General features: G+C 39.9%; 3 protein-coding genes across 8 annotated transcripts; 2 read left to right on the top strand and 1 right to left on the bottom strand.

Moving 5' to 3' along the window:
• Positions 1–3,313: 3,313 nt before the first annotated feature.
• On the top strand, positions 3,314–8,074 carry LOC109165332. Its single transcript, XM_019314053.1, has 4 exons — positions 3,314–5,183; positions 5,242–5,500; positions 5,642–7,075; positions 7,975–8,074. Exons 1-4 carry the CDS (start codon positions 3,314–3,316, stop codon positions 8,072–8,074), a joined length of 3,663 nt encoding a protein of 1,220 aa, XP_019169598.1.
• A 2,069-nt stretch (positions 8,075–10,143) lies between these two features.
• LOC109167530 (protein STRUBBELIG-RECEPTOR FAMILY 3-like) lies at positions 10,144–16,500 on the top strand. 6 transcript variants are annotated; one of them, XM_019316570.1, is made up of 21 exons: positions 10,195–10,307; positions 10,681–10,859; positions 11,008–11,134; positions 11,226–11,297; positions 11,398–11,463; positions 11,566–11,637; positions 11,718–11,789; positions 11,870–11,938; positions 12,015–12,080; positions 12,182–12,247; positions 12,418–12,833; positions 12,922–13,220; positions 13,344–13,618; positions 13,703–13,841; positions 13,923–14,059; positions 14,157–14,313; positions 14,412–14,578; positions 14,678–15,161; positions 15,482–15,519; positions 15,717–15,834; positions 16,174–16,500. In XM_019316570.1, exons 2-17 carry the CDS (start codon positions 10,706–10,708, stop codon positions 14,514–14,516), a joined length of 2,292 nt encoding a protein of 763 aa, XP_019172115.1. In that variant the 5' UTR covers positions 10,195–10,307; positions 10,681–10,705; the 3' UTR covers positions 14,517–14,578; positions 14,678–15,161; positions 15,482–15,519; positions 15,717–15,834; positions 16,174–16,500. The 6 variants fall into 6 exon arrangements, with proteins under 6 accessions (XP_019172111.1, XP_019172115.1, XP_019172122.1 ...); XM_019316566.1 differs by lacking the exon at positions 10,195–10,307 and adding an exon at positions 10,144–10,160 and having other exon boundaries at positions 10,669–10,859; positions 14,412–15,161; XM_019316577.1 differs by having other exon boundaries at positions 14,412–15,161; positions 16,187–16,500.
• A 54-nt stretch (positions 16,501–16,554) lies between these two features.
• Positions 16,555–18,454, bottom strand: LOC109167565 (protein CUP-SHAPED COTYLEDON 3). The gene is made up of 4 exons (XM_019316598.1): positions 18,235–18,454; positions 17,786–18,060; positions 16,813–17,336; positions 16,555–16,782 (listed from the first exon to the last, which is right to left on the bottom strand). Exons 1-4 carry the CDS (start codon positions 18,437–18,439, stop codon positions 16,578–16,580), a joined length of 1,209 nt encoding a protein of 402 aa, XP_019172143.1. The 5' UTR covers positions 18,440–18,454; the 3' UTR covers positions 16,555–16,577.
• Positions 18,455–19,730: the final 1,276 nt, after the last annotated feature.

Here is a 19,730-nt window from a genome sequence, read left to right as displayed (position 1 = left end):
ACATAGTATATATATATATAGTTCCATTTTGAAACTTTAGTTAAATTGAATTGCGGTCACCTATGATTTATGAGTTGTTTTAGAATTTATCATTTTTAGGCACTCGGGATCATGTCAAATTTGCCCATAGAACTAACTACACTTTCCCAACCTACTGAAACACAAAAAATCAATAATGCCTTCACTAAGGCTCGAATTCGTAACCTTCCAAATGGAAGTCCAACCCGGGTACCATTAGACCACATAGTCTTGGTCATGCTATTATTTATTTTTATCGAATGTGTGCAAAAGTGACACAATTTATTCAATTAATTATGTTTCATATATATTTTTTTTTGAAAACCAAAGGACTTTAATCATTAAAGCAAATGTTCAATACATAATGGAATAGAATCAAGCCAAATTAAATCATCAGAGTTCGAACGAGCTGCCCTTGCCAAAACATGAGCGGCTTTATTCACTGATCTTGAAATGAACTTAATAGACACACTTTCGTGGTGTCGTTGGAGCTTTCGGCATTCGTTAATGATGCAACCTGCAAACGATAAATCCTGTAACGAGCCCGTAAGCAAATTACACACTTGCTGACAATCTGAAAATATTATGCTCTTCGAGTAACCACGCTCCTTAACCCATGTCAAAGCTTCTTTAATGGCCATAGCTTCCGCCAAATGAGCGTCATTCAAACTTTTAATCAGACCATTTTTTGCACCAAGGAAAACACCATGCCGATCCTGAATAACAATTCCAAAGGTTGCTTGTTGAGTATCTGGAAAAACTGCAGCATCAACAGATACAGACACCGTACCTTCGGGAATATTTATCTGATTTATTTCCGGAGAATGGGCTTGAACATTGTTTACTGAAGCCGTGGATAAAGCATTCTATTCACAGACCATCCGCTGCACTTCAAGCAAAATCTTCTCATGCTGCCAACACTTTTGATTCCATACAATGTCATTACGCATAAGCCATATTGACCAACACAATGCTATGCACTTCAGCGTGGACTGCCTTCCATTTATTGCCAACTTCCCTGCCAGCCAATAATAGAAATCTCCATCAGCACTTGGAGGGTTACAACCCGTAATAGGAGACTGTCATCTGCGAAGAACAAATGAGAGACACCGGGAGCACCTCTAGCCACAATACATGGTGAAATGTCTTTCTTCTGAATAGCCATAGAGATTAGGTGTGATAAACCTTCTGCACAAAGAATGAAAAGATAAGGGGATAAAGGATCACCTTGTCGAAGGCCACAAGTAGGAGTTATAAAGTCTGTGAGATCCCCGTTGACTCCAACCCTATAACGAACTGTTGTTACACACCGCATGACAATATTAATCCATCGCTGGTGAAAACCCATACGCCTCATCATTTCATTCAGAAAAGCCCATTCCATTTTATCGTAGGCTTTGGCAATATCCAACTTCAATGCACACCATCCTTCCCTTCCTTCCCTCTTTCGATTTAGGTAATGTATCACTTCGGATGCCACAAGTACATTATCTGTAATCAAACGACCAGGCAAAAAAGTACTATATATTTTTTGTTATAAATATTTTACAATGAGATTGTCTATAAGGTTATTTGATCTTAAATCATTTTTAAAAACTATAATTATTTATTTATAAATGTACTGATGTAATTATAATTTATTTTAAAGAAAACAGCTATAATTTTTATTTTTTTTTATAATTAGTATTATGTGTATTAAAAATTATAAACAACTTATACATTTTATTTTATTTGATTATATTCTATATTAATATTGTTTTAAATATGAAAATACATATTAATCTCTAAGTAAGATAATTTCTTTTAAGATTAGGTCCCCAAACTTATAAAATGGTAGGACCACCCTAATATGCATGCTTTATTATACTGAGATTTGAGGTACTCTTTATTTGTGAAGTATGTTTTTTATTTCTCCACAAGTTATAAGTAAATTTGCACAAAAAAAAAAAAAAAAAAAAGTTGGCTCAATCATATACAATAAAAAAAGTAAAGTTACGCTCTCTAGGGTTTCTAGAGCTTTTCTCCTCCACTAGGGTTTTCTAGGCTTGTTGATCGGCTTTCTTGGCTATTCTGATCGGTGGCTACCGATTTTGCGCCTCGTTTTCTTGGTTACGGCAGATGGCAGCGATGGGCGAAGGTGATGTGGAGGCCATAACGCGAAGCTGGGCAGACATCGCCCTCGACGACGAGGAGGATGCTGTGTTCGCCCTGGCTGGTGCGGCGGATGGTGGAGGACCGGCAGAGACGGAGCAGTCGTGGGGGATGGTAGGCAGGTTCCTAACTACGAAGATCATAAAAGTGGAATACATGCGACATGTGATGGCTTCTGTTTGGCAACCGGTAAGGGGGATGCAGGTTACGGAAATTCAACCGAACTTGTTTCTCTTTATTTTCTACCATGAGACTGACGTGGAGTATGTGTTGGATGAGGTCCGTGGTCATTCAATAATCATTCACTTGTTTGCAAAAGAGTTCCGGATGGGGTGTTACCGGTTGATGTGGAGCTAAACACGATTGATCTCTGGGTACAGGTGCATGATCTCCCACTGGGATACACGGGGGTTCAGATTCTTGAACAGATTGGAAATTTTATTGGAACTTTTGTGAAGTTGGATGATAGGTTTATTGGGGCTCCATGGTTAACATATTTTCGAATTAGGGTTTCAATCCCTGTGGATAGACCGATTAAACGAAGGATGAAATTGTTGAAACGTGACAAGACAACGTGTTGGGTCAATTTTAAGTATGAGAGGATGCACACTTTTTGCTTTTGTTGTGGAATGCTAGGGCATTCGTATAAGTTCTGTTTGAAAGCAAGGGAAGCAAGGATACCGGTGGGACAATATCCGTACTCTGCGGATTTGAGGGTAGGGGGGACTAAGGGGCCACGTGAGGTTGGTGGGCCGTGGTTGATTCCGTTCGGCGGTAAGCCGAAGCCATTACCGGCGTCGGGATATCCGGCACGGCGTCCGACGGTGGAGGTGGACCCGAGAGAGGAGGCAGAGAGGAGGGAGAGTGAGGAGGTGGCGGCCGTGGTGGCTAAGCGCCGTCGGGAGCAGGAGGGAAGTAGTACTGATGTGACGATGCTAGATGGCTCAAAAAACTTGTTTTCGGCGGGTTCTGGATCACAAACCCGCCCGAGCCAATGAGTACGCTGAGTTGGAACTGCCGTGGCTTGGGTAATCCACGGACAGTTCGTGAGGTGGTGGACATGGTGTCCCGTAAGCAACCCGACTTTGTATTTCTGATGGAGACTAAAGTAGCAAGAGATCATGCAGAGTGACTTCGTGTTACGATGGGGTTTGAGGGTTTGTTCTATGTTGATAACGATGGCTTAAGTGGAGGATTAGCGTTATTGTGGAGAAAGAATAATACGGCAAGATTACTGAGTTATGCGAAGAACTATGTTGATATTGAGGTCACTATGGCAGGTTATCCGCGCTGGAGGATGACGTGTTATTATGGCTTCTCAGAACGTAGCCGTCGTGCCGAGTCTTGGAACTTGTTGAGGACCCTTGCGGCAAAATCGGATCTCCATTGGATCGTGATGGGGGATTTTAATGACTTATTATATCAGTACGAGAAGATGGGAGGAAATCCGCATCCAAATAGCCTTTTACGGGGTTTTGGAGACACATTGGAGGATTGTGGCCTAGCGCAACTACCGATGGTGGGGTATCCATATACCTGGGAGAAGGGGAAGGGAACTGTGAATTGGATTGAGGAGAGACTAGACAAGGTTCTGGTGACGGATGGGTGGCGTAACGTGGTTCCCCATGCTAAAGTTACGAACCTGAGAACCAGGAAGTCGGATCATTCTGCTATTTTCTGTGGAATTAATGAGGGAGTACGGGTGAATGGAGCAAGAAGGAGGGGATTTCGGTTTGAGATGGCCTGGTTGTACGATGAGGGATGTAGGGGAGTAGTGGAGCAAGCATGGGACGAGGGAAGAGGGCAGGGGTTGCAAGAATGTATTCAGTACTGTGGAAACCGGTTAACACGCTGGGGTGGGGATCGGTTCCATAAGTATGGGAGACAGATTCTAATGCTGAAAAAGGATCAGGAACGGTTGAGGGGTCGTACTGATGCGACTTCACTTGCTGAATTCCAGCATATTGAGAGACTTTTAAGCAGAACGGAAGCCCAGGAGGATGCATACTGGAGGCAGAGAGCCAAGCAGCACTGGCTCAAGGAGGCGGACTCCAACACGAAATTCTTTCACAGGTATGCCTCGCATCGTAAGAAAAAGAATACTATATTTAAGATAATGAATGATAATGGGGATTGGTTGGAAGGGGAACTTATGAGAAAAAATATTCTGGATTATTTCAACAATATTTTCACTTCTGGGACTCCGGGGACAGGGGAGGAGTTTTTTGGGAAGGTAGAGAAACGGGTATCACAGGCACAGAATGACTCTCTATTACAACCTTTTACGGTGGAGGAGGTGAAAGATGCATTGTTTGCGATGTATCCTGATAAGGCTCCGGGCCCGGATGGAATGAACCCGGGGTTTTATCAGCACTTTTGGGATGTAGTGGGAGGGGATGTGGCGAGCTTCGTGATTAATTGTGTTGAAACGTGTGAACTTCCGCCTGGCTTAAATAATACGGATATTGTGCTGATTCCAAAGAAGAATAACCCGGAGATGGTAATTGATCTACGTCCAATTGCTCTTAGTAATGTGGTCTACAGAATTATTGCGAAGATAATGACTAATAGAATGAAACCATTGATGGATGATATAATATCTGAGTCACAGAGTGCTTTCATTCCGGATAGGTTGATAACGGATAATATTTTGCTAGCAGCGGAGGTAGGCCATTTTTTGAACAGAAAACAGTGTGGATTAGGGGGATGGGGTGCACTTAAGCTAGACATGGCAAAAGCTTATGACCGGATGGAGTGGCCCTATCTTCGTAACATGATGATGGCGTTGGGTTTTCATAGGAACTGGGTGGACTTGGTTATGAAATGTGTGACTACGGTTTCCTATAGTATCCTGGTGAATGGCTCTAGAAGTGATCCAATTATACCTACCCGTGGACTGAGACAGGGAGATCCGTTATCCCCATATTTATTTATTATCTGTGCGGAGGGACTTTCACTTATGTTGCAACAGGCTAACAGGGAAGGGCTGATTCATGGATGTAGAGTGGCGAGAGGTGCCCCCCCAAGTCTCTCATTTATTTTTTGCGGATGACAGCCTATTATTTTTCAAAGCTAAGGAGGAGGAGGCAAATGAGATTAAGAGATGTCTGACAGCATATGAGAACCTATCTGGACAGGTGGTTAACTACCACAAGTCAAATATTTGCTATAGCAGAAATACAGGAATTATTGACAGGGATAATGTGGCTCAGGTTTTGGGAGTGACACAGGCCCCGAATTTTGGCAAATATCTGGGACTACCCTCGTTTGTTGGAAGGAATAAGAAGGCAGCCTTTGCTTATATTGAAGATAAAATACGCCAAAGGATTGGGTTTTGGAATAAAAGATTACTATCCCAAGCAGGGAAAGAGATATTATTGAAAAGTGTAGCACAATCCATGCCTACCTTCTCAATGAGTGTCTTTCTACTACCACTATCAGTATGTACGGCAATTGAGAGGACCATGAATAGGTATTGGTGGGACTCGGGAGGTGATAGACGAATACACTGGAAGGCTTGGGATAAACTTTGTGTCCCAAAGAAATATGGGGGATTGGGATTTAAGGATTTACGTGCATTTAATCTGGCAATGTTGGGAAAGCAGGCGTGGCGAATGCTCACTAAACCTGACTCTTTAGTGGCTCGTGTCTATAAAGCCCGGTATTTTCCAAAAGGAACGTTTTTTGATGCACAGGTAGGAAATAACCCCAGTTTCTGTTGGCGGAGTATTATGGCAGCAAAGAGTATAATTTGTAGTGGGGTCAGGCGAAGAATCGGAAATGGGGAAACAACTTTTATATGGACCCACCCTTGGCTACAAGATGAGGACGGCCCTATGATACGAACGGAAATGCCAGTACAATTACAAGGATCAAGAGTAAGGGGGTTAATAGATCAACAAACAGGAACATGGGACAATGACATTCTAACAGATTTATTCCAACCTGATGTGGGAAGAATTATGAGAATACCTGTCTCCCTGGACTACAATGATACATGGTATTGGCATGGGGACCCAAAAGGACTATATTCTGTGAAGAGTGGATACAGGCGGATAGTGGGAGACTACGAGAGCCAAAGTGGCGAGTTTATGAATTGGCTATCTCTATGGCAACTCAAAGTACCCCCAAAATGGAGAATGTTCCTTTGGAGAGCCATTTGTGATATATTACCCACTACTACAAACTTGCTTATAAAGAGGGTGGATGTGAGCCCTTATTGTGCCATGTGTGGGATATCACAAGAAGATACAATGCATGCTTTAGTCTTGTGTGACTATGCAAGAAACATTTGGGAACAATCAAACCTTCCAATCCCCAACATTGTCACGAATATTTTTCATGTTTGGTTTGAGGAACTTCAAAATGTTTTAGATTCTGATGGAATGTTATATGCAGCATCAATTCTATACAACATTTGGAGAGCGCGGAATCGAGCGGTGTGGGAGGCATGTCTGCCACGGCCACGCTCCATACTCCGAGCCGCTATGTCCGCCAAGGATGCATGGCTTATGACACGCCCGATTCGCCAACCAGCACCACTGCCCGCCAGTACCGGGACCGACGCTGCCGAGGCTGTCCATGGCGCTGCCGAGAATGGAATGCCGAGTTTGAGAAGGTGTCGGGTCGACGCAGGGTATTCACACGACACGGGAAGGGCCACCGTAGGGGCGGTTTTGTTCGATGCAAACGGAGAATATATATCGGCCTTCAATGCACCATTGTCAACTTGTTTGACACCACTTATGGCCGAAGCCTTGGCATGCAAAGAGGCTTTATCATGGTTGAAGGGGAGAGGGGAGCAGAATATTGAGTTATACACGGATTGTTTGACATTGCAATGCTATCTTGCAACACCGACTACTACGATTCGCTCCTATGTGGGCTATGCTATTAATGACTGCAGGCAAATTGCCACTTTATTTCAGTATTGTTTATTTAAATTTATTCCTAGATCAGACAATTATTTAGCTCATGCATTAGCTACTACGGCTTATCAGCAGAATATTGCTATGTATTGGGATAGCCACCCACCAGACATTTTATCAGCATTTTTTTAATGAAACACCCATATATTTTTCAAAAAAAATATACAATAATTGGCATATATACATATGAGTTTTGTTTATAGATAGTATGTATATACATGTTGTGTCATGATTTATAATAAATATAAAGAGTAAATACCGGCCAAGGTCCCTCGAGTTTGGTGGTTTCACCACTTATAGTCCCTAACTTCCGTAATTATCATCCATGGTCCTCCGAATTGCAAAATCTGACCATCTGTCATCCTTCCGTTAGTTTCTTCCATATGAGCCGTTTAAAGTAAGCATAAAATTGTCATTTGCCTTAAATATTTCATTTTTAATTTCTCCCATCTGGGCCTTCTTCTCCTTCATTCATCCCCATTCTTCTTTAATCTCTCTCTCTCTCTCTATCAACGTTATCTAGCTTGTAGAGATTAATTCAGTCCAAGGCTAACGGTTCAACCTTACTGCTATTACCGCTACTTCCAAGTCCCTCTCCACCATCTTCTCCTCCGGCGACCGCCTCAACTGTTTCTGTACTTGTCTTTCGAAACCCATTTTCCGGCCACAGCGCTGCCGCCGCCGCTTCGGAATCCGGGCACACCGAGTTTTATTATTAGTCCATGGAAGCTATTGAAATTAGTTGGACCTATGAGATCTGTCTGCCTTAAAGTTTCAGTTTTAGTGTTTATCATATAGAAACATGGCAACGAAAACGACATGGTACATAAGTACATTCTCTGGAGACAAATGGATGAATGTGTTGGTTCTATTTCAGGTCAAGATTTGGTAGATGGGATAAGATCATTGCCACATTTTTGTTTCCTGTAGCCTGTAAGTCATCCTCACAGGGCCAGGTGGCGACCGGTCACGCGTAAACCCAGGGGATCAAACAATTTTGGTGTTTTGGCACACACACAAGGTCCTTGAAGTCACAACAAAACTCAATTGCACTTGACTCCAAGCAGCACCAACTTCTGCCTTTTTCTGTTGTCCTTTTTAGCTCCCTCTAAAATCTTTTCTCTTCTGCTCAACTTTGGTGTTTTGTGGTCATACTTCCATAGTGGGTTTTCTCTCTTTTGAACTCCCCAAATTCTGCTGTTCGTTTGCCGATTTGGATCCCTGCAATTGGAGAGAGTTGTTCTGCTTTTAGCAAGAACACCCAATCTCTGCCATTTCTCTCGTCTATTAGAGCCTGGGCATTTTCATCATTTTTTCTTTTGACATCTCCATTACTCAGGCGTTCGAGTGGCTCACGAACCAACTCTGGAAGATAACGTTGAGAGAGAGAGAAATTAAAGAGGAATGAGGAACGAATGAAGGAGATCAAAGAAGGCCAGACGAAAGAAACTAAAAATGATTTTTTTAAGGAAAATGACCATTCTATCCCCACTTTAAACTGTCCAAACGGATGAAACTGACGGGAGGATGACAATAGGTCAGATTTCGCAACTCGGAGGACCACGGATGGTAATTACAGAAGATAGGGACTATAGGTGGTGAAATCACCAAACTCGAGGGACCTTGGCTGGTATTTACTCTAAATATAAATCACTCCTTAAAACATAATAATTTGTTATGCTTAGTGTTGCATATATGTAACTATTGTTACTGCCCTCCAACATGTATTCCCATTTGTTCATGGTTTGCAATATTGAAAATAGAGTGTGTTACATATATGCTGTATTTTCATTTGTCTTCATCTCAATTCATAAGGTTGGAAGAAAAAAAAAAACGAGTTTTTTGTATTTTTGGTCCCACGACTATAGTGGCACTAGCAGAATTGATCCACGACTTTTAAACCTTGCAATTTTAGTCCACGACTATTGATTTTTTTGCAAAAATGGTCCTTCCGGCCACTTTTTCGTCAAAATTTCACCGAAAAAAAATTCTCCATTTTTAACAGGGCTAAAATTGACATTTTACTTATCTCAACAAAAAAAAAGAAGAAAAAAATTGACATTTGACTACATAGTAGATAGTACATACAATATTACTGGGCTACATACTACAACCCCAGGCGGCGGAGTTCCTAGAGCAGGCAGGGCTGTCAGTAAGCGGTGGAGCGGCCGTGGCGTTCCCTGGGCTAGTTGGGTTATCCGGCAGCAGCATTCGAGGCGGAGCCAGCACGCCTGCCGGATCATTCGAAGACATCGGAAAAGCTTCGCTGTATAGATTTTCGGCGAGAGAAGCGGCGGAGATTCTCAAATGCAATCGCTTATATATATATATATATTTTGTTGAGATAAATAAAATGTCAATTTTAGCCCTGTTAAAAATGAAGATTTTTTTTTCCGGTGAAATTTTGACGGAAAAGTGGCCGGAAGGACCATTTTTGCAAAAAAAATCAATAGTCGTGGACTAAAATTGCAAGGTTCAAAAGTCGTGGATCAATTCTGCTAGTGCCACTATAGTCGTGGGACCAAAAGTGCAAAAAACTCAAAAAAAAAAACCATAAATATGTATATTCTACCATTGCTACACTTCCACGTAAGTTTGTTACTACGCATGCCACATGCTTATGCCTTGCCATTGCATCGGTTTGAAATGCCTAATGCATTGTACCAAACTCTTCGTAACTTAAGATCCAACATTTGTGACTTATAGAAATGCGTTATTAATTTGACAATTTATTAATATATTGCATTTTGCAACATAAGATTAAAATGTGATAAATTTTCAAAACTCAAGTGTTTGGCGTTTTAATTTATCGAGTGCACGTTTGTTGTTTGTACGAATCTGCAAACCTAGATTGGAGGCTGTTATTGTCTCATAATTGTCTGAAAATGAAAATGTCCAAGTGTAACAACGACGCTTTACTAATCTCAAGTCCTCACGCACCATATGCTCAACGAATATCCACGCTCCACCTCCACTAACATAAGATCAGTAAAGAGCGACACACCACGCGCCGCCCCTGTGAGTGGTATTATAACTCCACTTCCTCAAAGTGACTTAAAGCAGGTATGTATATTTGCCTTGCACTCACAAGCACTCTGTCGTTTGTTCTTTTTTAGAGAGAGTAGGAAGAACAAGAATTCTCTAATGCAACTTTCCACATTTCATAGCTTTTTTCATCTTTTCCTCCTCCAGGATTCCAGCCATTGCCCTGTAAGAGCTCTCTTCAGATTTACTACTAAAATGCATTATTAACTGGGCTCTTACATTTTTGCTCATCATCCACTGTAAAAATCTCTGCTTTATTTGGAATCATGCTTCTTACTGCATTATTTGCTCATAATTCATTAGCATTTTGTTTTTTTTTTTTTTTTAAGGTTGCTTAAGGTTCACTTTTTTTGTTTTTCTTTCAAAGTTTTGTCTTTGCTTCTTATAAATGCACAGATAGATACCCATTTGTATCGTTGTAGTGTTGATTTATTTTATTTGAGATTGGGAGTAGAAGAAGTTGTTAAAGTTAGGAACTTGATGACAAACCGACATTGTAGTAGGATAGTTAATTTGTACTTTTTAGCTGCTTTTGCAGATAGGAGAGGTTTTATGCATTGTGTATGCAATGGTTTTCTTCAAAGGAGAGTAGATTGTGGGAAAAGTTGATAGTTTTTGGATTAATGGATGGGAAGAGATGGGCATTTTGGTGTTTGAATTTGAAGATCTTGTTGGGGTTTCTCCTGATTTTGTCTGATGGAGCCAACCCTGGAGATGGTAAGTCGTCTTAATGGTTGTCCACTTCTCGATTCCTTTTGCTTTAATTGCCTAACGCCCAATCTACTTGGTCTGCAACTTCTGGAATCATGTGAGGATGCTCTTCAATTCATCTTTAGTATTGATATAGCTTTTTGAATTGGTGTAGTGGATGCAATTTATACATTATATGCTGCTTTGGGATCCCCTCCTCTTCCCGGATGGGGCGTTGATGTGGACCCGTGTAATGGAAAATGGCAAGGTGTTGTGTGTGAGGATACAAATATAGTGTCAATGTATGAGCCTTCCTTCTATTACTGCATTATTCTGCGGGTTTATTAAACCAATTAAGATGTTAATTGTTGTCATCATATTCTCGATCTGCAGTACAATTAATAGTGCCAATTTGGGAGGTGAATTGGGGGACAAATTAGGAGCATTTTCTTCTATCAAAACAATGTAAGTGAAAAACAAATGTCTTTATGTGTGGGTTTCCCTGTCTCTGTATATGCATCTGTTTTGTTTCATGTAGTAACAAGGATCAAATGTTTTATGGCAGTGATTTTAGTAACAACCGTATTGGGGGCGCTATACCATCCAATCTACCAGTTACTTTGCAGAGCCTGTATGTATATATTGTCATTTTCCACTGGAAAGATTTACAGATAAAGAAGGCGTTAATGTTATAGCTGCCGGGGAAACACATAATAATCTTTACTTGTTGCAGTTTTCTTTCAGCTAATGAGTTTACTGGAAGTATTCCTGATTCTTTGTCCTCTGTGAGTCAACTATCAGCAATGTAAGTTTGTTCTCGAAAATTGTTCCCTTTCACAATTTGTTATTTTGCTAAGAGATAATTTATTTCTGCATGTGTTTCAGATCTCTGAATGACAACAATTTGGCTGGAGAAATTCCCGATTCCTTCCAAGGCCTTGTGCATTTGGCCAATCTGTATGATGCCATAATTAAAAAAGCATTCTTTATTGCAATTTCTTTAAACTATCTTATTTGGTCAAATTAAATTCTTGCAGAGATTTATCTAATAACAATTTAAGTGGGGTTTTGCCATCATCACTAGGAAATTTATCCCTCATGACTCTGTGAGTATTGAAGTTTCAGATGTTTCAGTTTGATTCAATCGATTATTGGTCATAAAGCTAACTTCTTGATCACCAGCCATTTGCAGAATAATCAGCTTTCTGGAACCCTTGATGTTTTACAAAATCTTCCCCTCAGAGATTTGTAGTCTTCTGAACTATATTTCTTTCGGTACATGTTTATTTCTAAACAACCATTTCAGTATTCATCTAACTTTTTTCTTATTCTTCCCTGCATCCCTCCAGAAACATAGAAAATAACCTGTTTTCAGGGCTTATACCTCAGAAGCTCTTGGATATTCCTGTTTTCAGGTAAGTTCCTCGAAGAAGGAAGGAGTTTCAATTAAGCTTCGTAACAATTATGAAAAGCTTTGAAACTAATGTAAACCAATACAAATATTTGTGTGAATTGGAAAACAAACAAACACACACTGTCTCTGCTTGCTTTAAACAAAGAAATAAAAGCAAAAAAATTCCTGCAGAAATGGTGGAAACCCTTTCAGCAGTATTATTAGTGCTCCTTTTCCTCCATCGTCATCATCCACAACACCATCTCCGGCACTGCCATTTTTTGGGCCTCCGACTTCAGGAAAGTTACCGCCAATCACTGAAAGAAGACCTGGGAATCAGACTGATGGGCCATCATTTGCCGGGGAATCAAATTCCAATAGTAGCAAAAGGCCATCTGCTAAAAGGATAGTTTGGATATCAATTACAGTGGTTTGGTCATTCATAATATTGGTTTTAGCAGCCCTGCTTTGTTTGCCAAAGTGCCTTAGGGAAATGCAAGAAACTTGCAGAGGTCCTAAGCAACACGAATTAGCTCCATATATGAGACCCAGAGATAACCCGGGGGATAATGATTCCTTGGTTCAACCAGGTCATGATAAAGAGAAAGGTAATGTAAATTTTGCATTGTTAATAGGGTATTGACTTAGTAGGTTCTGCCCTTCTGTGATGAATGTCTTTCTTAAATGCATTAACAGCTCCCCTAGTCTTGAAGCCAAATGAAGATTACCAACCAAGAAAACCGGCTTCCATTCAAAAGGACAGCCATGTGATTAGCCTGAGCAGATTAGATATTGATTTTATGTTGCCACCTCCTCCTCCTCCCACAGAAGAAAGAGTTATAATGAAGCATCCAAAAAGCTCACTTTTACCAACTTCAGTGAAATCTTTCACAGTTGCATCTCTTCAGCAATACACCAATAGCTTTTCTCAAGATAATCTTGTTGGAGCTGGAACTTTGGGCACTGTGTATAAAGCAGAGCTTCCAGATGGCAGGGTAATTTGATGGAATAGTTCTTGAGAATAGTCATAACTTGCTAATCCTTTCTTCTTTTCTTTGTTGATTCTATTTGTGTCTTTCAATTCAACATCCTTTGACAGTTGCCTTATTGTTCTGTAGTTGTTTGCTGTTAAGAAACTTGACAATAGAGTCTCCAATCAACTCAAGGATAACGAGTTTGTTGATCTGGTAAACAACATCCATAAGATTCATCACGCCAATGTTGTTGAAATCACGGGTTACTGTGTGGAGCATGGTCAAAGGCTCCTGATCCATGAGTATTACAGTAACGGGACACTGCAGGATGCCCTACACTCCAACAATGATGAATTCAAGAAAACACTTTCATGGAATGTGCGAATCAGGATGGCTCTTGAAGCTGCAAGAGCCTTGGAGTAAGTAGTAACTAAGGAATTTTTCACCCGTTCTACTAGTAATCAGCTGTTACAATCAACTGTTTGTTGTTTTATATGTTGAAGGTATCTGCATGAGGTTTGTGAGCCACCAGTTATTCACAGAAACTTCAAATCTGCAAATGTTCTCCTTGATGATGAACTGGGTGTTCATATCTCTGATTGTGGTTTGGCTCCATTGATATCATCAGCAACTATCAATCAGGTAGTTTCTTATTCAGGAAGATTTATTTAATTAGGCAATAATTGCTAAAGTGATTGAGAACTCTCATCACGGCTTATCCAGTTGTCAGGACAGCTTCTTGGAAGCTATGGTTATGGCGCCCCGGAAGTAGAGTCAGGAATATATACCTCGAAAAGTGATGTTTACAGTTTCGGAGTGGTGATGTTGGAACTCATAACAGGAAGAATGTCATATGACAGGTAAAAAACCGTTTTTTTTTTTTTTTTTTTTTTTTTTTTTGCAGTTTTACCAACATTATATGTTTCAGTACCTGTGATCATATATACATTTGATTAGGACTAGGAGGCGAGGAGAGCAATTGTTGGTGAGATGGGCGATACCTCAGCTCCATGATATCGATGCGTTGACAAGAATGGCCGATCCTTCTCTTGGCGGGAAATACTCCGTCAAATCGTTATCACACTTTGCTGACATAATTTCCCGCTGCATTCAGGTGCATTAATTAACCAACCTCGTACAATACAGACTATTGTTGTTTAGCTGCTTTGGCACTTAGCTTTCTTTGTTGGAATGTTTTGTTAATGTGAGCAGCCGGAGCCGGAGTTCAGGCCACCCATGTCGGAAGTTGTGCAGGATATTGTACAGATGATGATGAGGAGGGACTCTCAATCTCCCAATAGATTTGAGGATGAATGATAGATTCATGACTGCACTAACACAACTAATACGTGGGTACCAGATCAGAGAAGGAATAAAATGTAACATAGTTGATGAGTTTTTTTGAGTGTTTTGTCATCCTCATTCATGTTTTTTTTTTTTTTTTTGGTTTTTCTTTCATTGTTTTAATGTTTATTTAGGATGCAGGTTGGCTATGTTGCAGAAGTTCCTAATCCATTTGTTTGACATTCAATGAGTGATTTTTTTTTTTTTAAAAAAAAAAATAATAATAATAATAATTGATTTTTTAAGTTAAAAATTTGATTTCATACTTAATTTCTATTGAGAATAATCCAATCCTTTACAAGTATATTTTAATAATCCTTTATAAGTTAGTTATACACAAATTTGTATCGGTTTACAAGTTACAAGTTTAGCGGCAATCGGGTCGGGATCCATTTCGCAAAGTAGAGTTGCAGAGGCGAATTGAAGGTGTGCGAGTGCGACGCGGCGTCTCGTGAGCAGAAGAGTAGTGTAGAAAGGATGAGCGGAGAGGCGGTGGTGTCGAAGCTGGCCGTGCTGGCTAAGTACGCGGTGTTGCCGGGAGTTATGGCCGCCGCTGTGATCTACTCTCCTCCCGATTTTGTTATTCCAAAACCTAAACCATCATCATCTTCTTCTTAGGTCTGTCTCTCCCTATAATAATGCCTATGTCGTATCTGATTTTAATTTGCTGCTCGCTATTTCAATTCCACTATTCGTTTGCTACCTTTATTCTTTCGCATATTCCTTTTGTGTCAGCTTTTTTGGAGTTCGGTTTGTGATATCATCTTTCTTTGTTTAAGATACCATGCGATTCTGAGTTTCTGCTTTCATGGAAAATTATTGAAAACAATGATTATAAGTATTTATTCTATGTTGATGGACTCCTGATCACTGATCTTCATAATTAGTGGCTATGATTATTATTATTGCAACTAAATTGTTAATTATTCTTGATGCAGGGCAGGGATGGGACTTTCAAGATTGCTGTTTCCCAACAGTAAGTAATATGTTGCTTCTGAATGAAATGTGATATGTAATAAATAATAATACAGTGTGGCAGCTCGATTCTGTACTCAAGTTGTAGTGATACTGTGGCACTTCAATTCTGTAATAATATTCCTGAGATTCTGTGGATGCAAATTTTCAGAATGATCTGGTTTTAGGCTGCTGTATAAAATATTTTCTTCTCCACAGGGAAATCATGGGAAAGAAATCGAGGACAGTATGATGTAATGCAGGAGGAAGAACAAAGTGCACCAGAATAAAACTAGGCAAATTCTCCACAAATAACTTTAAAAGGAAACATGAACAGGTTGTTTTTTTTTTTCTTCTCTATATTACCATCCAGTACTATGATGTGTGATGTGACAATTGAGTTTTGTTTCATGTGATTGGAATTATCATCAGCATCAAATATTCATCTATATCCTGAAAATAGACTGCTACTCATATCCACCCTGAACTATCCTCTTTTATATTCAAGAAATTCATTTGAACTCATTATCAAAGATTCTCACTCTCAAATTTCTTGTTCAGCTATTGCACTGTGCATTAATCTATTAGACTAGATTATTCAGTAATTTGGTGTATTTTAAGTATGGGGGGGGGGGGATCTCAGTATCCATGATTTCATGTTCATACCATCATACAGATTCTCTGTTCAGATCCTACAACTGGAGCCAGATAGTTGATTGGGGTGGCACAGTGAGGGAACTGAGAGAGGGTCGGGTCCCCAAATCCCATTGTCAATCATCAATAGATTTTCTCCCATCTTATCATAGTCGTCACATCACACTGAAAATCCCACCACCCTGTGTGAGTAAAATCCTCCCTAGCTTCAAATCTCCGTTTCAAGTTTTGCAAGCACTGTTTGTAGAGTGGAAGGAAATATGGAATCTAAATTTAGGATAATGTAATGCTTGGTAGCTACAAGTCTACAACCAGATGAATCTCTACTAAATATACTACATTGAGAGCACAAGAATGTGTAAAGCTGCAATGGAACATACATCATACACATTCTCTCTATATATATATGAAAGTGGGTATATAAAGTTAGAGATCCATAGGCCAAGAATCTGCAGTGAGTTGAATAGGGGGATCCACCATCTGAGAACAGGTCCTGGTGAAAGCTTCAGAGGAAGTAGACATGTCATCGAAAGTAGGAGCAGCTGATGGCATCATCGTCTCTAATGCTGCATCCATCCCAATCCCCATTCCATAAAAGAGTGGGTTGGGATTGTTCTGGTATTTTAGGGTGGGTGCATTAGGATTAGGATTGGGATTAGGATGAGAAAGATGGCAGGGAGAAATTTTGCAGTTTGCAGTAGCAGCAATGGCATTGGATTTGGAAGCTCCAGTTTGAGATTTGAATAGGATGGATGATGATGAAGAAGAGGGTAACAAGATTGTGTTGTTACAATCTAACATGTTGTATTTGTCTGTGTTGGCTTTTGAGGTGGTTGCTGCTGCTTTATTACAAGTGATGGCAGAAAAGGACGAGGAAAGGACACCATTTATGGGGAGAAGGCCTAGGTGGTTGGTTTGAGGAAGTAGAGGGTGGTGGTGGTTTAAGGATTTGAGGTCATTTTCTTGGTGATGATGAAATACAATGGACTTGTGGTGATGATGATGATGCTGCATCGGATTCTGAGACTGCATTTCAGGAAATGGAGGTAAGGCTACGTTGGCCGATGATGTCAATGTCTTTAAGGTAGGGTAGCTTTGTCCTCCACCTCCTGCAGCCTGTGCCATTATTATTGCATTTCTCTTCTCCCCTATCTTATGATATATTCTGCATATCACCCATTCCTCCTGCCAACCAAATATATAACATCACTAAACTAGGAAAATTTTCTAATAATCTTGATTACAATTTCATTTATTATATTGGGACATGTAATAGTATCCTTAGCTTGTTACTTTATAGTCCTTAGCTTGAACATAAAATATATATTAAATTAAATGCTCTAATAAAGAAAACTAATGTAAACTATTTTCAGCAACATTATATTATACTGAACCTTTCCATCCATCAATCTTTCATTTCAAATCTACAAAGACTTCATCATCAGACAAAATATTACAAGTCAACCCTAAAAGGACAAACATTGCTGCAACTATACATGTTATTTCTCTATCTATATATACGGAGTATTATTATACATTACTACGGACTGTAAGCAAGTCGGAGTACGTACTGTGTATTATTTATTTGTTGTTTAAGGGAAATATATGGAGAGAGAGAAAGAAATGAAGCTGACCTTGCAAGTGTGACGGCAAGAAAAATGACCGTCAAGGCGATATTCGTGCATGACCCATTTGGTCTTCTCACCGCGAGGGGCTCGTCCTCGGTAAAAAACCAGTGTCTTTTTCATGCCCAGAAGTGCCCCGCTGGAGGCACTGTAAACCTCCCTGTCTTTTCCGGTGGCTTTCCAGTACCCGGCTCCCGTCGCCCGGTTTGTTCTCAACCCGGTCGGATACTTGCGGTCTCGGAGGCTAAAGAAGTACCATTCTCTCTCTCCCATCTTTGCCACATCTGCACATCCATCTATCCATTAGCGCAGCTATGACGACTACGTACGTACGTACGTACTATATATGCATGGCCGGATACAACCTTGCTAGCTAGGTGAAATTAATACGCCGAATAGTACTATGTTTCTTGAATTTATATATGTTTGAAAGAGATGAGAATCGAAGATGTAGGTACCTGGGAGCTCCCAAGGTTCGCAGCGATTGAGGTCGACTTCTGTGATGTGGATGCCGGAGAAGGTGCCATGGAAGACCTTGGAGGCGAGGTAGAAGGTGATGAGCTCTTCGTCGGTGGGATGAAACCTAAAACCAGGCGGCAAACCCTGCTCGCCGTTATCCTCCTCTCTATTCAGCTCGCACAGTATATCTTCTATGCCCAACATCTTCACCACTTCTCTCTCTCTCTCTCTCTCTAACCTGAGTTGAAGTTGTATAGATATACAGAAGAGAAGAATGCGAAACGTGGAGGGGGGAATTTATATGTGGGAAGGGTTAAAAGCAGAGGAATCAGAGAGCTAGCGTATGTATATATGTATGTATTGTAGGGATAGTGAGTGTATTGAGTGGCAATATAATGCATAGATTTGAAATGGGTTCATAAATTAAAGGGTAGAGCTAGATAGCTTGCGACAGAACCTAAAATGCCCCACCTGAAAAGGGTTTGCCTATATTAATATTAAAAATACAAATAATTTGGGAAAACTAGGGAATTGATGGACAGGGGGTAGGGGGCTAGTAAATGCCAAGTTAGGTTTGGTTGCACAGATTTATGCGTGTGTGTGTGAACATATATGTGTGTGTATATATATATATTTTATATTATTTTATGTACTTTGTATGTATATGCATATATGGAATATCACATCTTACACAATATATCATATTTAATCATTCCTAACAATGATAAATGAAAATAACAATGATAATGATTGGTGGTGCTATTAGGGTCACTTTCCAACTTCTTTACAACTTATATATATATTTTTCTGTAAAGTCCGATCATTATTCTCTTATTCTTTTTTATTGTAAAAATTCACTTAATTGTTTAGACTGATAACTAGGCATAATAATTAACCTTTTGTTTAATTTGTACTTTAGTGTAGTCATTACTAATTCAACGACCTACATACCTTAGCTTTCAAGCTCCCACCGGCCTCTATCTGGGCATGCATGCCTACCTTGTTACTCCTTACATGGAGGATGTTGGATTTGGACCACAACAATATCAATAATACAGAATGAACTTAAAGGCCGGCTTAAAATTTGTGTGGCAATCTTATACTAATTTTAAATTTATTTAAAAAAAAAAAAAAAACAAATTCGATTCAAACATCTGTAAAAGCTATGAAGAAATATTAAAAGAATTAGTTAGTAAGGAGTAAAATGAGATGATTAATGCAAAATAAAGAAATATATAGGGAAAGTGATGACCCTAAACTTTACTCAAAAAGTCAAATAGGTCCTGGTCTAAATCTTTCAAAAGTTGCAATTAAACTCATAAACATCTTATTTTGAAGCATTGAAACTCAAAAATTGGTTGGTAGCTTGTAATTACAGGCCACCTAAGATTTCGGCCACAATTACTGGTGATCGGACAATTGCTGATTGCATTTGGAGGAAGTGACTAGTTGGTCTGCCTTCTCCGACAATTGGAGAAGGCAAGCAGTTGGCCGC

This window comes from Ipomoea nil, unplaced genomic scaffold, assembly GCF_001879475.1.
Source record: "Ipomoea nil cultivar Tokyo-kokei standard unplaced genomic scaffold, Asagao_1.1 scaffold0317, whole genome shotgun sequence".
Taxonomy (NCBI): Eukaryota; Viridiplantae; Streptophyta; class Magnoliopsida; order Solanales; family Convolvulaceae; genus Ipomoea; species Ipomoea nil.
The sequence above is the reverse complement of the archived record's forward strand: the minus strand, read 5'-3'. Positions and strand labels throughout refer to the sequence as shown.

What these genes read in the sequence shown, in the direction of transcription:
- LOC109165332 (XM_019314053.1), top strand. Translation starts at nt 3,314, where the DNA reads ATGGGGTTTGAGGGTTTGTTCTATGTTGATAACGATGGCTTAAGTGGA. An exon ending in TGGATGTAGAGTGGCGAGAG is followed by an intron (nt 5,184 to 5,241) that starts GTGCCCCCCCAA and finishes TATTTTTCAAAG; the next exon opens with CTAAGGAGGAGGAGGCAAAT. An exon ending in AAAATACGCCAAAGGATTGG is followed by an intron (nt 5,501 to 5,641) that starts GTTTTGGAATAA and finishes GACCATGAATAG; the next exon opens with GTATTGGTGGGACTCGGGAG.
- LOC109167565 (XM_019316598.1), bottom strand. Translation starts at nt 18,439, where the DNA reads ATGTTGGGCATAGAAGATATACTGTGCGAGCTGAATAGAGAGGAGGAT. An exon ending in CGAACCTTGGGAGCTCCCAG is followed by an intron (nt 18,061 to 18,234) that starts GTACCTACATCT and finishes ATGGATGTGCAG; the next exon opens with ATGTGGCAAAGATGGGAGAG. An exon ending in TCTCCCTGCCATCTTTCTCA is followed by an intron (nt 16,783 to 16,812) that starts TCCTAATCCCAA and finishes TCCTAATGCACC; the next exon opens with CACCCTAAAATACCAGAACA.
- LOC109167530 (XM_019316566.1), top strand. Translation starts at nt 10,706, where the DNA reads ATGCAATGGTTTTCTTCAAAGGAGAGTAGATTGTGGGAAAAGTTGATA. An exon ending in TGGAGCCAACCCTGGAGATG is followed by an intron (nt 10,860 to 11,007) that starts GTAAGTCGTCTT and finishes GAATTGGTGTAG; the next exon opens with TGGATGCAATTTATACATTA. An exon ending in GTGAGTCAACTATCAGCAAT is followed by an intron (nt 11,638 to 11,717) that starts GTAAGTTTGTTC and finishes CATGTGTTTCAG; the next exon opens with ATCTCTGAATGACAACAATT.